The following is a 12,399-nucleotide window of genomic DNA, read 5'->3' as shown; positions in this document are numbered from 1 at the left end:
AAGACTGTGAAGATCAGAGTATAGAGAAAGGAGTCAAAATAAAGTAAGATATTTGCAGAATGAAAGGAGAGGTAGAAGAGAAGAAGCAGAAGTGAAGAGTGACGAATATACAGTAGATGTAGGAAACCTTCATCCTCCTGAACGTGTGTTTGGTCTGAGAAGAAAAGGTCAGAATGATCTCAGTCAGTGTAACGGCCGGTCAGATGAAGAAGACACAGGGAATATAGAGATATAAGAGGTGTACACACACACACGCACACGCACACGCACACGCACACACACACACACACACACACACACACACACACAGACACAGACACAGACACACACACACACACACACACACACACACACACACACACACACACACACACATACACACACACACACACAGACACACACACACACACACACGCACACGCACACGCACACGCACACACACACACACACACACACACACACACACAGACACAGACACACACACACACACACACACACACACACACACACACACACACACACACACACACACACACACACACACACACACACTCACACACACACACACACACACACACACACACACACACACACACACACACTCACACACACACATACACACACACACACACACACATACACACACACACACACACACACACACACACACACACACACTCGATCTTACAGCGCAGAAGAGACACCAAAGATGAGGAAACATATCAGAGAATATATAAATGATTAAAGAATTCAACAACATATAAAAGAATAATAATGCAACATAACAATTAATGAATTAAATGAATTTCATGAGTGTAAAACATATTTTAATAGAATGTCCTTTTAAAAAAAAAGAAAATTTATGAATGGACATTTTTAAAAAGGGTTTTTCCTGGAATAATTTTAGAATTCCTGACAAATATTAAATTGAACGATGTTATTTTTACTACTATTTGTCTGATTTTGTATATTGATTGTTTTTTAAGATTTTTTTTTAAATTATTGTAAACAATTTATTGAATTGATTGTAATCATAATTATTAATTTTTTTGAAAAACTGTTGATTTCCATGAATAAGCCATTGCTGCTGATATGGCGTTAAATCAGAAATGCATACTAATGAATACATAGACTAGAAATCATAAAGAAGAGATTAATGAGGAATAATTCATAAAAGACATTAATCAAACAAATGATTTGGCATCCACTGAATGCTGTGTCTTTCTGCTGGAGTGAACAGAGACTGAGCAGCAGGAGATGTAATCGAGAGCCGATCAGAGGAAAACTGCAGATGTTCTGAGGGATCTGGATAATTCTGCAGATGTGCTTCTGTTAGTCGCAGGACGTCCTGAACAGGGCCTGAGGGGCATGTGCTGAAACTGAAAAAGGGCACCCCTCTCCTTTTTTCTTTTTTCTTTTTATATTAAAAGGATTTAGTAAGCCTACATAAAAGGAAAAAATGGTCACATCTTCATGACAAATTCAATAACACAAAATAATAGTCTAAAAAGCTTCAGATTTATTCACTATTAATAACAACCATAATAATAATATAGATGTACAGGGTTTCGGCGGCATCACATTACATGTTCATCAACAGGTTAAAACTAGTTTGTTGTTAGAGAGGGCGGAGTTATTAGATAGAGGGGGTGGATTTATTTACATTTACATTTACATTTAGTCATTTAGCAGACGCCCTTATCCAAAGCGACTTACAAATTAGGACTAAGTTCAGCGAGTCATCATAAAGAGGCAAAAGCAACAACAACGCAGGAAGTGCTCAAAATACGAAGTTCTGGTATTATTCAGAGTAGCATAAGCCTGATAAGTGATGTTTCAAAGGGAAAGGATTTTTTTTTTTTTTTTTTTTTTTTTTTTATAAGGTTAAGTGCTCACGGAAGAGATTGGTTTTCAGCTGTTTTTTGAATGTTGTCAGGGATTCTGCATTCCGGATGAGGGTGGGGAGAGCGTTCCACCAGCATGGAACTGTAAATGAGAATGTTCTGGAAAGTGATTTTGTGGCTTTCTGTGATGGAACCACGAGACGTCGCTCGTTGACCGATCGTAGGTGTCTGGTAGGGATGTAGACTCGTAGGAGTGAGTGAAAGTAGGAGGGAGCTGAGCCTGTGATAGTTCTGTAAGCAAGCGTCAGTGCCTTGAACTTGATGCGAGCAGCTAGAGGTAGCCAGTGCAGAGAGATGAACAGAGGAGTGACGTGGGCCCTCTTGGGCTCGTTGAAGACAAGACGAGCTGCAGCATTCTGGATCATCTGTAGGGGTTTGGTTGCACATGCTGGGAGTCCAGCCAGAAGGGCATTGCAGTAGTCAAGCCTAGAGATGACCAGGGCCTGGACGATAAGTTGTGTTGCATGCTCAGTTAGGAAAGGCCTGATCTTCCTGATGTTGTGCAGTGCAAACCTGCATGATCGAGCTGTCTTTGAAATGTGATCTGTGAAGGTCAGCTGGTCATCAAACGTTACTCCAAGATTTCTGACCGATCTTGATGGGGTGATTAATGATGACTCTAGCTGGATGGTGAAGTCGTGCTGTAGAGACGGATTGGCAGGGAGGACGAGAAGCTCAGTCTTTGCCAGGTTGAGCTGCAGGTGGTGTTCCTTCATCCATGTGGAGATGTCCGCCAGACAGCTTGAGACCCGTGCAGCTACTGTGGGATCATCTGGTTGAAAGGAGAGGAAGAGCTGTGTGTCATCAGCATAGCAGTGGTAGGAAAAACCGTGTGCCTGTATGATGTGTCCCAGTGATGTGGTGTAGATGGAGAAGAGCCCCCTCTATCTATTTATCAGATAGAGGGGGCGGAGTCATCAGATAGAGGGGCGGAGTTATCAGATAGAGGGGGGTGGAGTTTTCAGATAGAGGGGGCGGAGTTATCAGATAGAGGGGCGGATTTATCGGATAGAGGGGTGGAGTCATCAGATAGAGGGGGCGGAGTTATTAGATAGAGGGGGTGGATTTATCAGACAGAGGGGGCGAAGTTATCAGATAGAGGGGGCGGAGTCATCAGATAGAGGGGGCGTTTGTAAATTTGTAAAACAGACAGACAGACAGACAGACAGACGTATAGGGTGACCAATCCGATTGTTAAGTCTGACGTCACGCGTGACGTTTTGGGTCCCAAGCGGTCCAGAAATAACAACGGTGGAACCTGTAAATTTATTTACGATCACGTCCTTCTTAGTGAGGCACCCTTGGCGGTCAAAAAGGGTTTAAATTCCTTTAACACCAACAGAGTGGTTAGTGTAGCTCATCACTCAGGTGGCATAATTAAGAGTAGAGTCCTCAATGAAAAAGAAGATTTACGAGGTTGAAGTGAGTTAGCTCGGGACACGAGACACAGCACTGCGGCATTGTAAAAACACTCAATAATAACCAAAACACCAGCGAAAGCGGTAGGTAGGTAGAGAGGACCTGGACTTTGGACCCGGAAAGAGTATTGGTTACGTCACGACTTAACAACCGAATAGCATTGATTTATTGAAAAAAAAGAAAAGAAAAACACCACCACCCCCACCAAAAAAAAATGGCTCTTCGGAGTGTAAGGGCAAAAAGGGCATGTGCTCTGCACAGGTTGAGCTCTATCTGTGCCAGGCCTGCTCCTGAAGCTCAGGCAGTAGATCAGGGGTCGTGAGTTCGATCCGCAGGGAAATCAAGAACTGCTCATATTAGAGCAATGAAAGACACTTTAGTCTGGATAAAAGCGTCTGCCAAATGCATGCATGTAAATGAACTGCAGGAACTAGGAAAATCTGTCCCAGAATGGGAGAATCCATGGGAAGATCGTTTGCTGAACTCACGATGTTGTGAACGTGTGAATCGAGGCATTGTTGTGTGGAGCTTGAAACACAAAACTGTTGGGAAGCGTCCGACTGCTGTGTAACTTCCCAGACAGCAACATAGTGTCGGCCCAGATCCGGTACGCGTTGAATCCACATGCTCCAGATGTGGGCCGGATCTGGGCCGACACTATGGTGCTGCCTCTGGGATGTCGGTGTCCATAAGGAAAGCCTCCTTCTGTATGCATGTGTCAGTGTAACAATCACATCTTGCACACTTCATACCTGAGATTAATTCAACAGAATTACCCACAACCCTCTTTTATTTTAGACATATAGGCCTACTCTGTGTTACTTTTAATTTGATTTCATGGGGATTTTATTGCATGTTATTCAAGAGCACCTTTAACTTCAAAGATATAAGATTATTCCCATAATAATTCATTCCTCTGGTGCAGAATTAAAATATCATGACAGAAATCCCCATGGTAATTGTGTTTTCATACCTGAGATGATTTAAACGGTAACACTTTACAATAAGGTTCATTAGTTAACATTAGTTAATGTATTAACTAACATGAACTAACAATGAGCAATACATTTCTTACTGTATTAGTTAATCATTGTTAATGTTAGTTAATAAATATACAGCTGTTCATTGTTTGTTCATGTTAGTTCACAGTGCATTAACTAATGCTAACAAATATAACCTTTGATTTTAATAATGTATTAGTAGGCTAAATGTTGAAATTAATATGAACTAAGATTAATAAATGCTGTAGAAGTATTGTTCATTCTTAGTTCATGTTAACTAATGAACATTATTGTAAAGTGTTACCAGTTAAACAGAACAACTACAAACACAAATAATCTTTTCACCACATTTATTTTAGATTTCACATAGACTAATGTTACTTTTAATTTGATTTCATGGTGATTTTATTGCATGTTATTCAAGAGCACCTTCAGAGATATAAGATTATTCCCATTCAGGATCGTGTAATAGTTCAGTCCATCTCTGCAGCAGAATTAAACACCAGAATCATGACAGAAATCCCCATGGTTATTGTGTTTTACAGTGTGTCAGTGTTTTCAGGCTGTTGAAGGCAGTGGTGTTCGGCGATGTGACTGTGGTAAAGTCATCAGATAAACATGTAAATTAATGAATGTTAATTCATACGGAAGTCTGTGACCTTTTGAACGAGGCGCCGGAATTCCGGAGATTTGCGTCACTACAAACCTGTCCGCCCAACGCGTTCTCACACACACACACACACACACACACACACACACACACACTCACACACTCACTCAACTCTACTCAACTCTAATCTCACGTGCTTCGGCCTCTCCTGCGCCTGGACTCTCTCTTTATTCGACAATGTATTTATAATACCCGGTTAATGTTTTTTACCTGACAGCATGTACGGATCGTGGTTCATAACTCGAGTAGTTTTGCTGTGTGTGTCGTTGAACTGCTCGTTGTGTGTAAAGATCCTCCGACGAGATGTTCTCAGACTCAGAGAGGTGAGCTGATTCCTTCTGAACTCACAGCCAATGTTTACACTGATTTTACTCTGAAAGTGTTATTATAGTCACTCTCTCCCGTGTGTTTTAACGGGAATCCATAGAAATCAAACTGTTGTTGTCATATCAAACTGTTCATTTACTTAAACTTAATAACTTGTCATGAGAAAATATCAGAAGAACAACTAACGCCTATATGTACCTACACAAACCTGTTTCTATACAAATGATTCTTATCTATCTATTTACATTTTCAGTCCAAATGTGACAGTCCTTTTTGCAAATCTAAAAATGTAACAAGGCTGCTTTTCTTAAATCATAGTGCTGGCAAATCAGCAAACATGGAAGATACTTGAGATTTTTTGGTCACCAAACATAATAAATCCCATGTTTGCATTATTTTGACAGCTGCGATTCCAAACTGAGCCGACCCATATATCCCATACTGGGCTTATAACTACAAGTTAAGGCACTCGAGTCAGTCTTGTTGAAGCTCTTGAATGTGTTTTCCACATATTAATGCATTTTACCAACGATATAATCTCATATTATCAGACATGTGTCTGTTTCCAGTCACTCAGAGAGGAAAATGAAGGGGAGGTTTTGGTTTTCTTCAAATTTCCCCTTTAATTATTGCTGAATTAGTAGAGGATAGAACTATAAAATACGTCCAAAATGATTTAAAATATGAATGTTACATAAAACAAAAAAAAATTCCATAGTTTGAAAGCGGAGAGATCATGTAAATCACTATATTATACATGTGGAAATGAAATCACTTACAGTACTCCATATTAACTTTGTAAGAAGCGAAAGAAATGAACAGTCATTCTGAAAGTATAAACGCATTTCTGTCATTTATGTTCACTGTAAATGTTAGAAACCTCTTGCATGTTTTGCGTGTTAAAAAGCTGTTACAGCTACTGTTCTCATTTACATGAATTCAGTTCAATAAGTCAAGATTAAAACATTGCTGGACATTTTCATGCGCTGCGTTTTCTTGTCTTTACAGTTTCAGAGCGACTCGCCTCATGCCGGATCAGCCTTTTTACTAAAGAACAGCACAAACTTAAATTTACAACATTTAAAGATGATAATATTACCGTAAAAATACCTCTCAAGTGCGTTAAACAACAGAAACATGGTGTACAAACTAATAATCCATAATTAATTAGTTATTGATTATTAGTTGTTTTTAGATTAGCCCAGTGTATTCAGTTCAATTTCACTGAATCTCTTCCAAAAACATCCCACAGCGTTTACTCTTACACACACACACACACACACACACACACACACACACACACACACACACACACACACACACACACACACACACACACACACACACACACACACACACAGTGTTTGTATCATGTTGAACGGCTCTGGAGATTTTAACGCTCTTTTTTTAAGGTTTAATTCGTGTGTCTTGTAAGTCTGGAAACTTACGCTGGGATTTAAACCAATAATCGGAACAAAATGCAGTTGAAGGATGATGTGTATAATTAAAATATTTATCTGACTCCAATATAATTAATCTGACTCCTTTAAAGTTGTTATTCTTTAACCTCTTATTCTTTAAAGGTCTTTCTTAGAACTGACAGGAAAACGTAGGATTTAACCTGAATGTTTAGATAACGAAAGTTATAATCACTTTAGCTTTAAACATCATCATCTCAAAGCGTTTAAAGCAGGCAAAGGTATTTATTAAGTTACATGTTTAATACAGACAGTGGAATGGAACAACATGCTGTATAGAGAACTTGTGCAGACGAGGCCGTAAAAGCCTTTCTCCTAGTTCGAGGTTACGCAACGGTGTGCGGGAGTGACGGGGTTAAAGCCTTTCTCCCAGATCAACAGTTACCTTTCCTTCTTATTCCCTGAGCAAAGCAGTGTTGAACATGAGTGGAATACCGACACCGAAAGGGTGGAGATCCAGAGGGGGAGCAGAACATTAACATCTTCTCCTCAATGCATGTTTAACCAATACTACCTAGATTGTACATTAGGATACTTTAATATCTCTATTAAAGGGTTAGTTCACCCAAAAATGAAAGTTCTGTCAGTAATTACTCTCCCTCATGTTGTTCCATCCCCGTAAGACCTTCGTTCATCTTCAGAACACAGATTAAGATATTTCTGATTAAATCTGAGAGCTGTCTCACTCCTCCATAGGCTTCTGTGTTATTGAAACTTGCCGACCCAGAAAGTTAGTAAAGACATCGTTAAAATAGTCCAAGTGACTACAGTGGCTCAACCTTAAGTTTATCAAGCGACGAGAATACTTTTTGTGCGCGAAAAAAGAAACAAAAATAACGACTTTATTCAACTCTTCATTTCCTCTGTGTTCCTCTGAGTGAGTTCACGTAGTGTAACAGCGCAGCGCTTATGGTTTGTATGTCAGAACGGAGTCTCACTATTGGCCAGCATTATAGATGGTAAAAGAAATGGACACAGCGATCCCATTGGTTTCAACGGAGAAAAGTGAAGTCAATTAGAAGCACTCACTTCCTGATGGCTGAGCGTACTGCGCAGACTCAAACTGAGCTTGACGACGTAGATGTGACGTGAGGAACCCGTCTATCTTCTAGTAGCTGTGCCGAGAGAAATCTGAATCATTCCCTTCCGAAACTTGCAGAGACGGAGAGTGTGAGTAGGAGGTGTCCATGAGCTAGGAGCAGGAGAAACTTTTGCTAAGTATTCTGATTAATTACTTTGTCATTTTGCCTCCACGTCCCCCCGATTGTGCATGAGCTTCTCCTCCTGTCCATACGGTAATCTCTCTACTGTGCGACAGAGAGTCGCGTGGTTATGACGCAATCGTTAGCCTAATTTTACAAAAACTGCTTCTACGGGGCCATAACGTAAGATACAAGGTAATGGAGCCGTTTATACATTTTCGTGTTTCTTTAGAAATAAATAATGGACAAATGGAGTCTTTAAACGCCTCAGATGTAAAGTTATTCGCTGTCAAAGTGACGCCAAAATGAATGGGAGTTAATGGAATGCTAACAGCAGGTGATGGTCTGCTAATCAATGGCGGCGCCCGGGGAAGCTTCAGTTTCTGGCTGATAGATTACACCCCTGGCCAGCATCACACGCATCACACACATGACCAGCGTCGGCCAATAGCGAGCCTCCGTTCTGACGTACAACCCAGAAGCGCTGCGCTGTTACACTACGTGAACTCACTCAGAGACACACAGAGTTCTGCCCATATTCGCTCAGATCTACAGTCTATGTAGTGTTTCTCACAGTGTTGGATTGCATGTTTCTAACACGAGTTCAGTTCCTCATGCTCAGCTTTTCACGCTTGGATCTCGGATCTGGCCCAAACACTCTGTGAAAATAGTGTGTGAAGCTCCCTAAATAACTTTATTTGAACACGGCATGACTCCATTCAGGATATTTCTTCTCTCGTTGCTCTTATAGAGTAGCCTGGAAATCCAGACCTAAATCTGAAAGATTAATGGTCTGGCGTCGACTAATGAAACTCGTCCAGCTCGAGGGGCGGCACCAAGCATGCATTTGAAAATCTCACAGCACGCAATTGGATAACACTACGACCAATCACAACAATAAACCCCATACGCTTAGCTACCAGCGGAGCTAACTGGTAGATTAGACTCTTGCCGTATCCGGTCGGCAAAACAGCAAAAACGTCCTTCTTGCAAAGGAAGGATTCGAGCGGCGTCTTCTGTTCCTCTTTTAGATAAAAGCCAAGTCTAACTCGTTCATTGTAGCGGCCAAAGCAGTTTCAAACAACTGGTGTTCCTCCATAGCCATCCTGCAGTGTTTACTAATGACTTCGACGTCGCAGCGCTGTCGTCATCTTTAGCTCACCTCTGGCCCGCCTATATCAGATAACCCGATGTGATTGGTGCAGCTCAGATCGAGGGGCATATTTAATGAGCATCATTACTGGACACCAGAGTAACTCGCTGAGCAAATTCAACTTGTGCTCTCACGAGAACTCTGGGTTACCAGGGTACTTATAGAGATGATGGACAGTTGAACAGTATTCGTCTCTTTCTAAACAAGAGCATTTTTTTTTCTCCTCTTAAAAATAAAAATAGCGGGTCCAGAAAGCTGTCTTCACGTCGATTGATGCCGTAGATTACAAGAACCATTTCTGGAACCTTTCAATGATCAGAAACATTTATTTCTTAGTTTGAAGAATAATCTACAGAAGCTTTTGTGCGATGGAAAGATCCATGGATGTTAAAGGTTCTTCATGGAGCCGGTGACGCCTGTAAGGAACCGTTATTCTTTAAGAGTGTGTAAATTCAGTGTTTTTAGGGAAAGTCTTCAGGGTTTTTACTGATCTCGTTGCTTTCTGATGATGAAAAGATTAGGTGTACTGTAAATGATGCATTCGATAGCAATCCATCTCCAACACTGCCATATTGGCAATATCATAGAACTAATCTCCACTGAATTTGCATATGGCGTAGAAATATGAGATCAGATTTATATCAGTTTCGTGGAGATATGTTTATTTGTCCTGGTGTAAATGTGTCACGTGACGTATCACTATCCAACGGTCGTCAGATATCGCCAACTTTTACTGGAAGTGTGTGTGTGTGTGTGTGTGTGAAATGGCTTGCTCTTATGTACCATAAACTCAGTCATGACATTTCTTTATTGTGCTCATATGAAACAATTCAGCCAATATAAGAGGTTTTGAACAGTGCACTGTCAGAATACATGATGTATAATACTCAGAACATCTAAGAATAGGCTAGACTATTATATACACTACCGTTCAAAAGTTTGGGTTAACAATAAATTAACATATTCACATAGAAAACAGGTATTTTAAATTGCAATAATATGTCACGGTATTTACTAAATGCAGGTATCAAATAAATGCAGCCTTGATGAGCAGGAGAGACTTCTTTCAATAATCTTACCGACCCCAGTGTGTGTGCGCGTGCGTGCGTGCGTGCTGATGCCTGTGTGTGCACGTGCGTGCGTGCGTGTGTGTGCGCGTGCGTGCGTGCGTGCGTGTGTGTGCGCGTGCGTGTGTGCATGCGTGTGCTTATGCGTGTGTGCGTGCGTGTGCGCGTGCGTGTGTGTGTGTGTGCGCGTGCGTGCGTGTGTGTGCGCGTGCGTGTGTGTGTGTGTGCACGTGCGTGCGTGTGTGTGCGCGTGCGTGCGTGTGCTTATGCGTGTGCTTATGCGTGTGTGCATGCGTGTGCGCGTGCGTGTGCTCGTGCGTGTGTGTGTGCATGCGTGTGTACGTACGTGTGTGTGCGTGCGTGCGTGCGTGCGTGCGTGCTTATGCGTGTGTGCGCGTGCGTGTGTGTGTGTGCTTGTGCGTGTGTGTGTGCGTGCGTGTGTGTGTGTGTGTGTGCAGTTTGCTTCAAAGATTTTGGGATTTGAATGGCTTAGCATGATTTAAAAGTAGCATTCATTTGATTTACAATCAACACATTTGAAATTTTATGGCGAATTTATTGTTTCGTCTTATGTAGGCCTACTGTGTCCTGACTTTAGGGAGATTATTGGTGATTTATTTGAATCTTTTGCTAGTGTTAGGAAGAAAACTGGCAATCATAAAGCTAAAGTCGTTCTGTATAAAAGTAGTCAAAGTGAAACCAGAGCAACGGGCAACATTCAAGATTCATTTTCACAATGTATATTGTTTCAGTGCAGCTTTATATTGTTCACATGTCAGTCTTCTTAATGAATAAAAATTTGCGTTTTATTATATTTTAGTATGGATTAGGCTGTTAGATGTTAAGCTGTGTTGTGAATATCTGCAGAATGTGCCTGAAAGCGATTGACTCTGGTGTAGAAATACTGTTCGGTCTCTCTCTCATCAGAAGATCAGTGTTATCTGCTGTGCCAAAACCTGTCAATGGAAAATTAATAAGAAATGACAATAAGAAACAATGCAGATGTATGTTTGATCTCTTGACATCACACACTCAAGTTTAGCTGACAATGATGTTTCATCTGAAAGATGCTCGTCTTTCTGAGACTTACTGAACACAAGCTAAAACTTGTCTCTCTCTCTCTCTCTCTCTCTCTCTCTCTCTAAAGGAATGGAGTGGTGCTGGTGAGTAATTACACAATACTTCACTTCACAATATCTACATTGCATGTTTTACAAAGTGTAAATCATACTACTAAATATAATAAACAAAGTATGAAGTTTAAATGGGGACATTCAGAGAAGTGTTTTGTTAACTTTTAACCTGAAATCTGAACTTAAATGCTAGTAACTCATGATTTTATACAAAATATATATTTAACAAAATAATTTGGCCTCCAAAAGACCTATAAAATCAAAGCCACGTGTCTAACCAAGTTGTGTTCATATTGTTCAAATCACAAAAAATGAGGCGCTAAAATGTTTTAAAGTATTTACTCCATTGCCCACTTCACAAAGATACATATATTTAGTTGACATTAAAAGTGAACAGTATAATTCTGATCACTAGAGATTAGGGGTGTGACGATACACTGTGTTCACGAGAGCAAGACGCTATTTTAACACTATTTAAAAAATGTTTTACTGTAACTAACGATTTATTTATTTATTGAGTAATTGGTTGATTATTTTGATGATTAATCGGAAAAAAAATTTGTGCTAATAAAAATAGACCTAAGTGAACAATAGCCTTTAAAACAAATTTTAATACATATATAATAACAATGAGGCAATACAAATTGGATCAAATAAAGTATCAAAAGAACGTAATCATATGGTTTTATTGAACAACACTGTTCAAATAATCAACGTGAAGTATTATAACTAATGCCTGCAGAGGCTCCAGGCCTGTGATTGTCTTTGTGACGCATTACAGCAGATCAAATCCTTAATATCGGCCAAACGACATTTCATTCAAATGTCCACTTAATCTTTAATATTTGGCCACTTCTTTACGATAGATTTACTGTAATGTCTTGAACAAGAACACGTGGATATCAGAACATGCAAACTCAGAGCGAGGGTTTAAACTTCTACTTTGAAATCATGATTAACAACAATTTGCATATTAAAGGGATAGTTCACTTTGAAATTAAATTTTGGTATGTTTTAGCTTACCTCAAGGGCATCCAAGATGTAG

General features: G+C 40.2%; 2 protein-coding genes across 4 annotated transcripts in view; one reads left to right on the top strand and one right to left on the bottom strand.

Moving 5' to 3' along the window:
- Nucleotides 1–12,399, bottom strand: part of mbd4 (methyl-CpG binding domain protein 4) — a 109,486-nt gene that overhangs the window by 8,914 nt on the left and 88,173 nt on the right. The window lies entirely within an intron of this gene.
- LOC309512754 (interleukin-17 receptor C) overlaps nt 5,066–12,399 on the top strand; it is a 40,470-nt gene continuing 33,136 nt past the window's right edge. For all 3 annotated transcript variants that reach the window (XM_082188469.1, XM_082188468.1, XM_082188467.1), the window contains exons 1-2: nt 5,066–5,317; nt 11,369–11,384. In XM_082188469.1, coding sequence (XP_082044595.1) covers nt 5,213–5,317; nt 11,369–11,384 — 121 coding nt within the window. In that variant the 5' untranslated portion in view covers nt 5,066–5,212. The remainder of the gene's footprint in view (nt 5,318–11,368; nt 11,385–12,399) is intronic.

Source organism: Leuciscus leuciscus (assembly GCF_965113295.1).
Source record: "Leuciscus leuciscus genome assembly, chromosome: 13".
NCBI lineage: Eukaryota > Metazoa > Chordata > Actinopteri > Cypriniformes > Leuciscidae > Leuciscus > Leuciscus leuciscus.
This window is presented reverse-complemented; position numbering and strand designations above follow the sequence as displayed.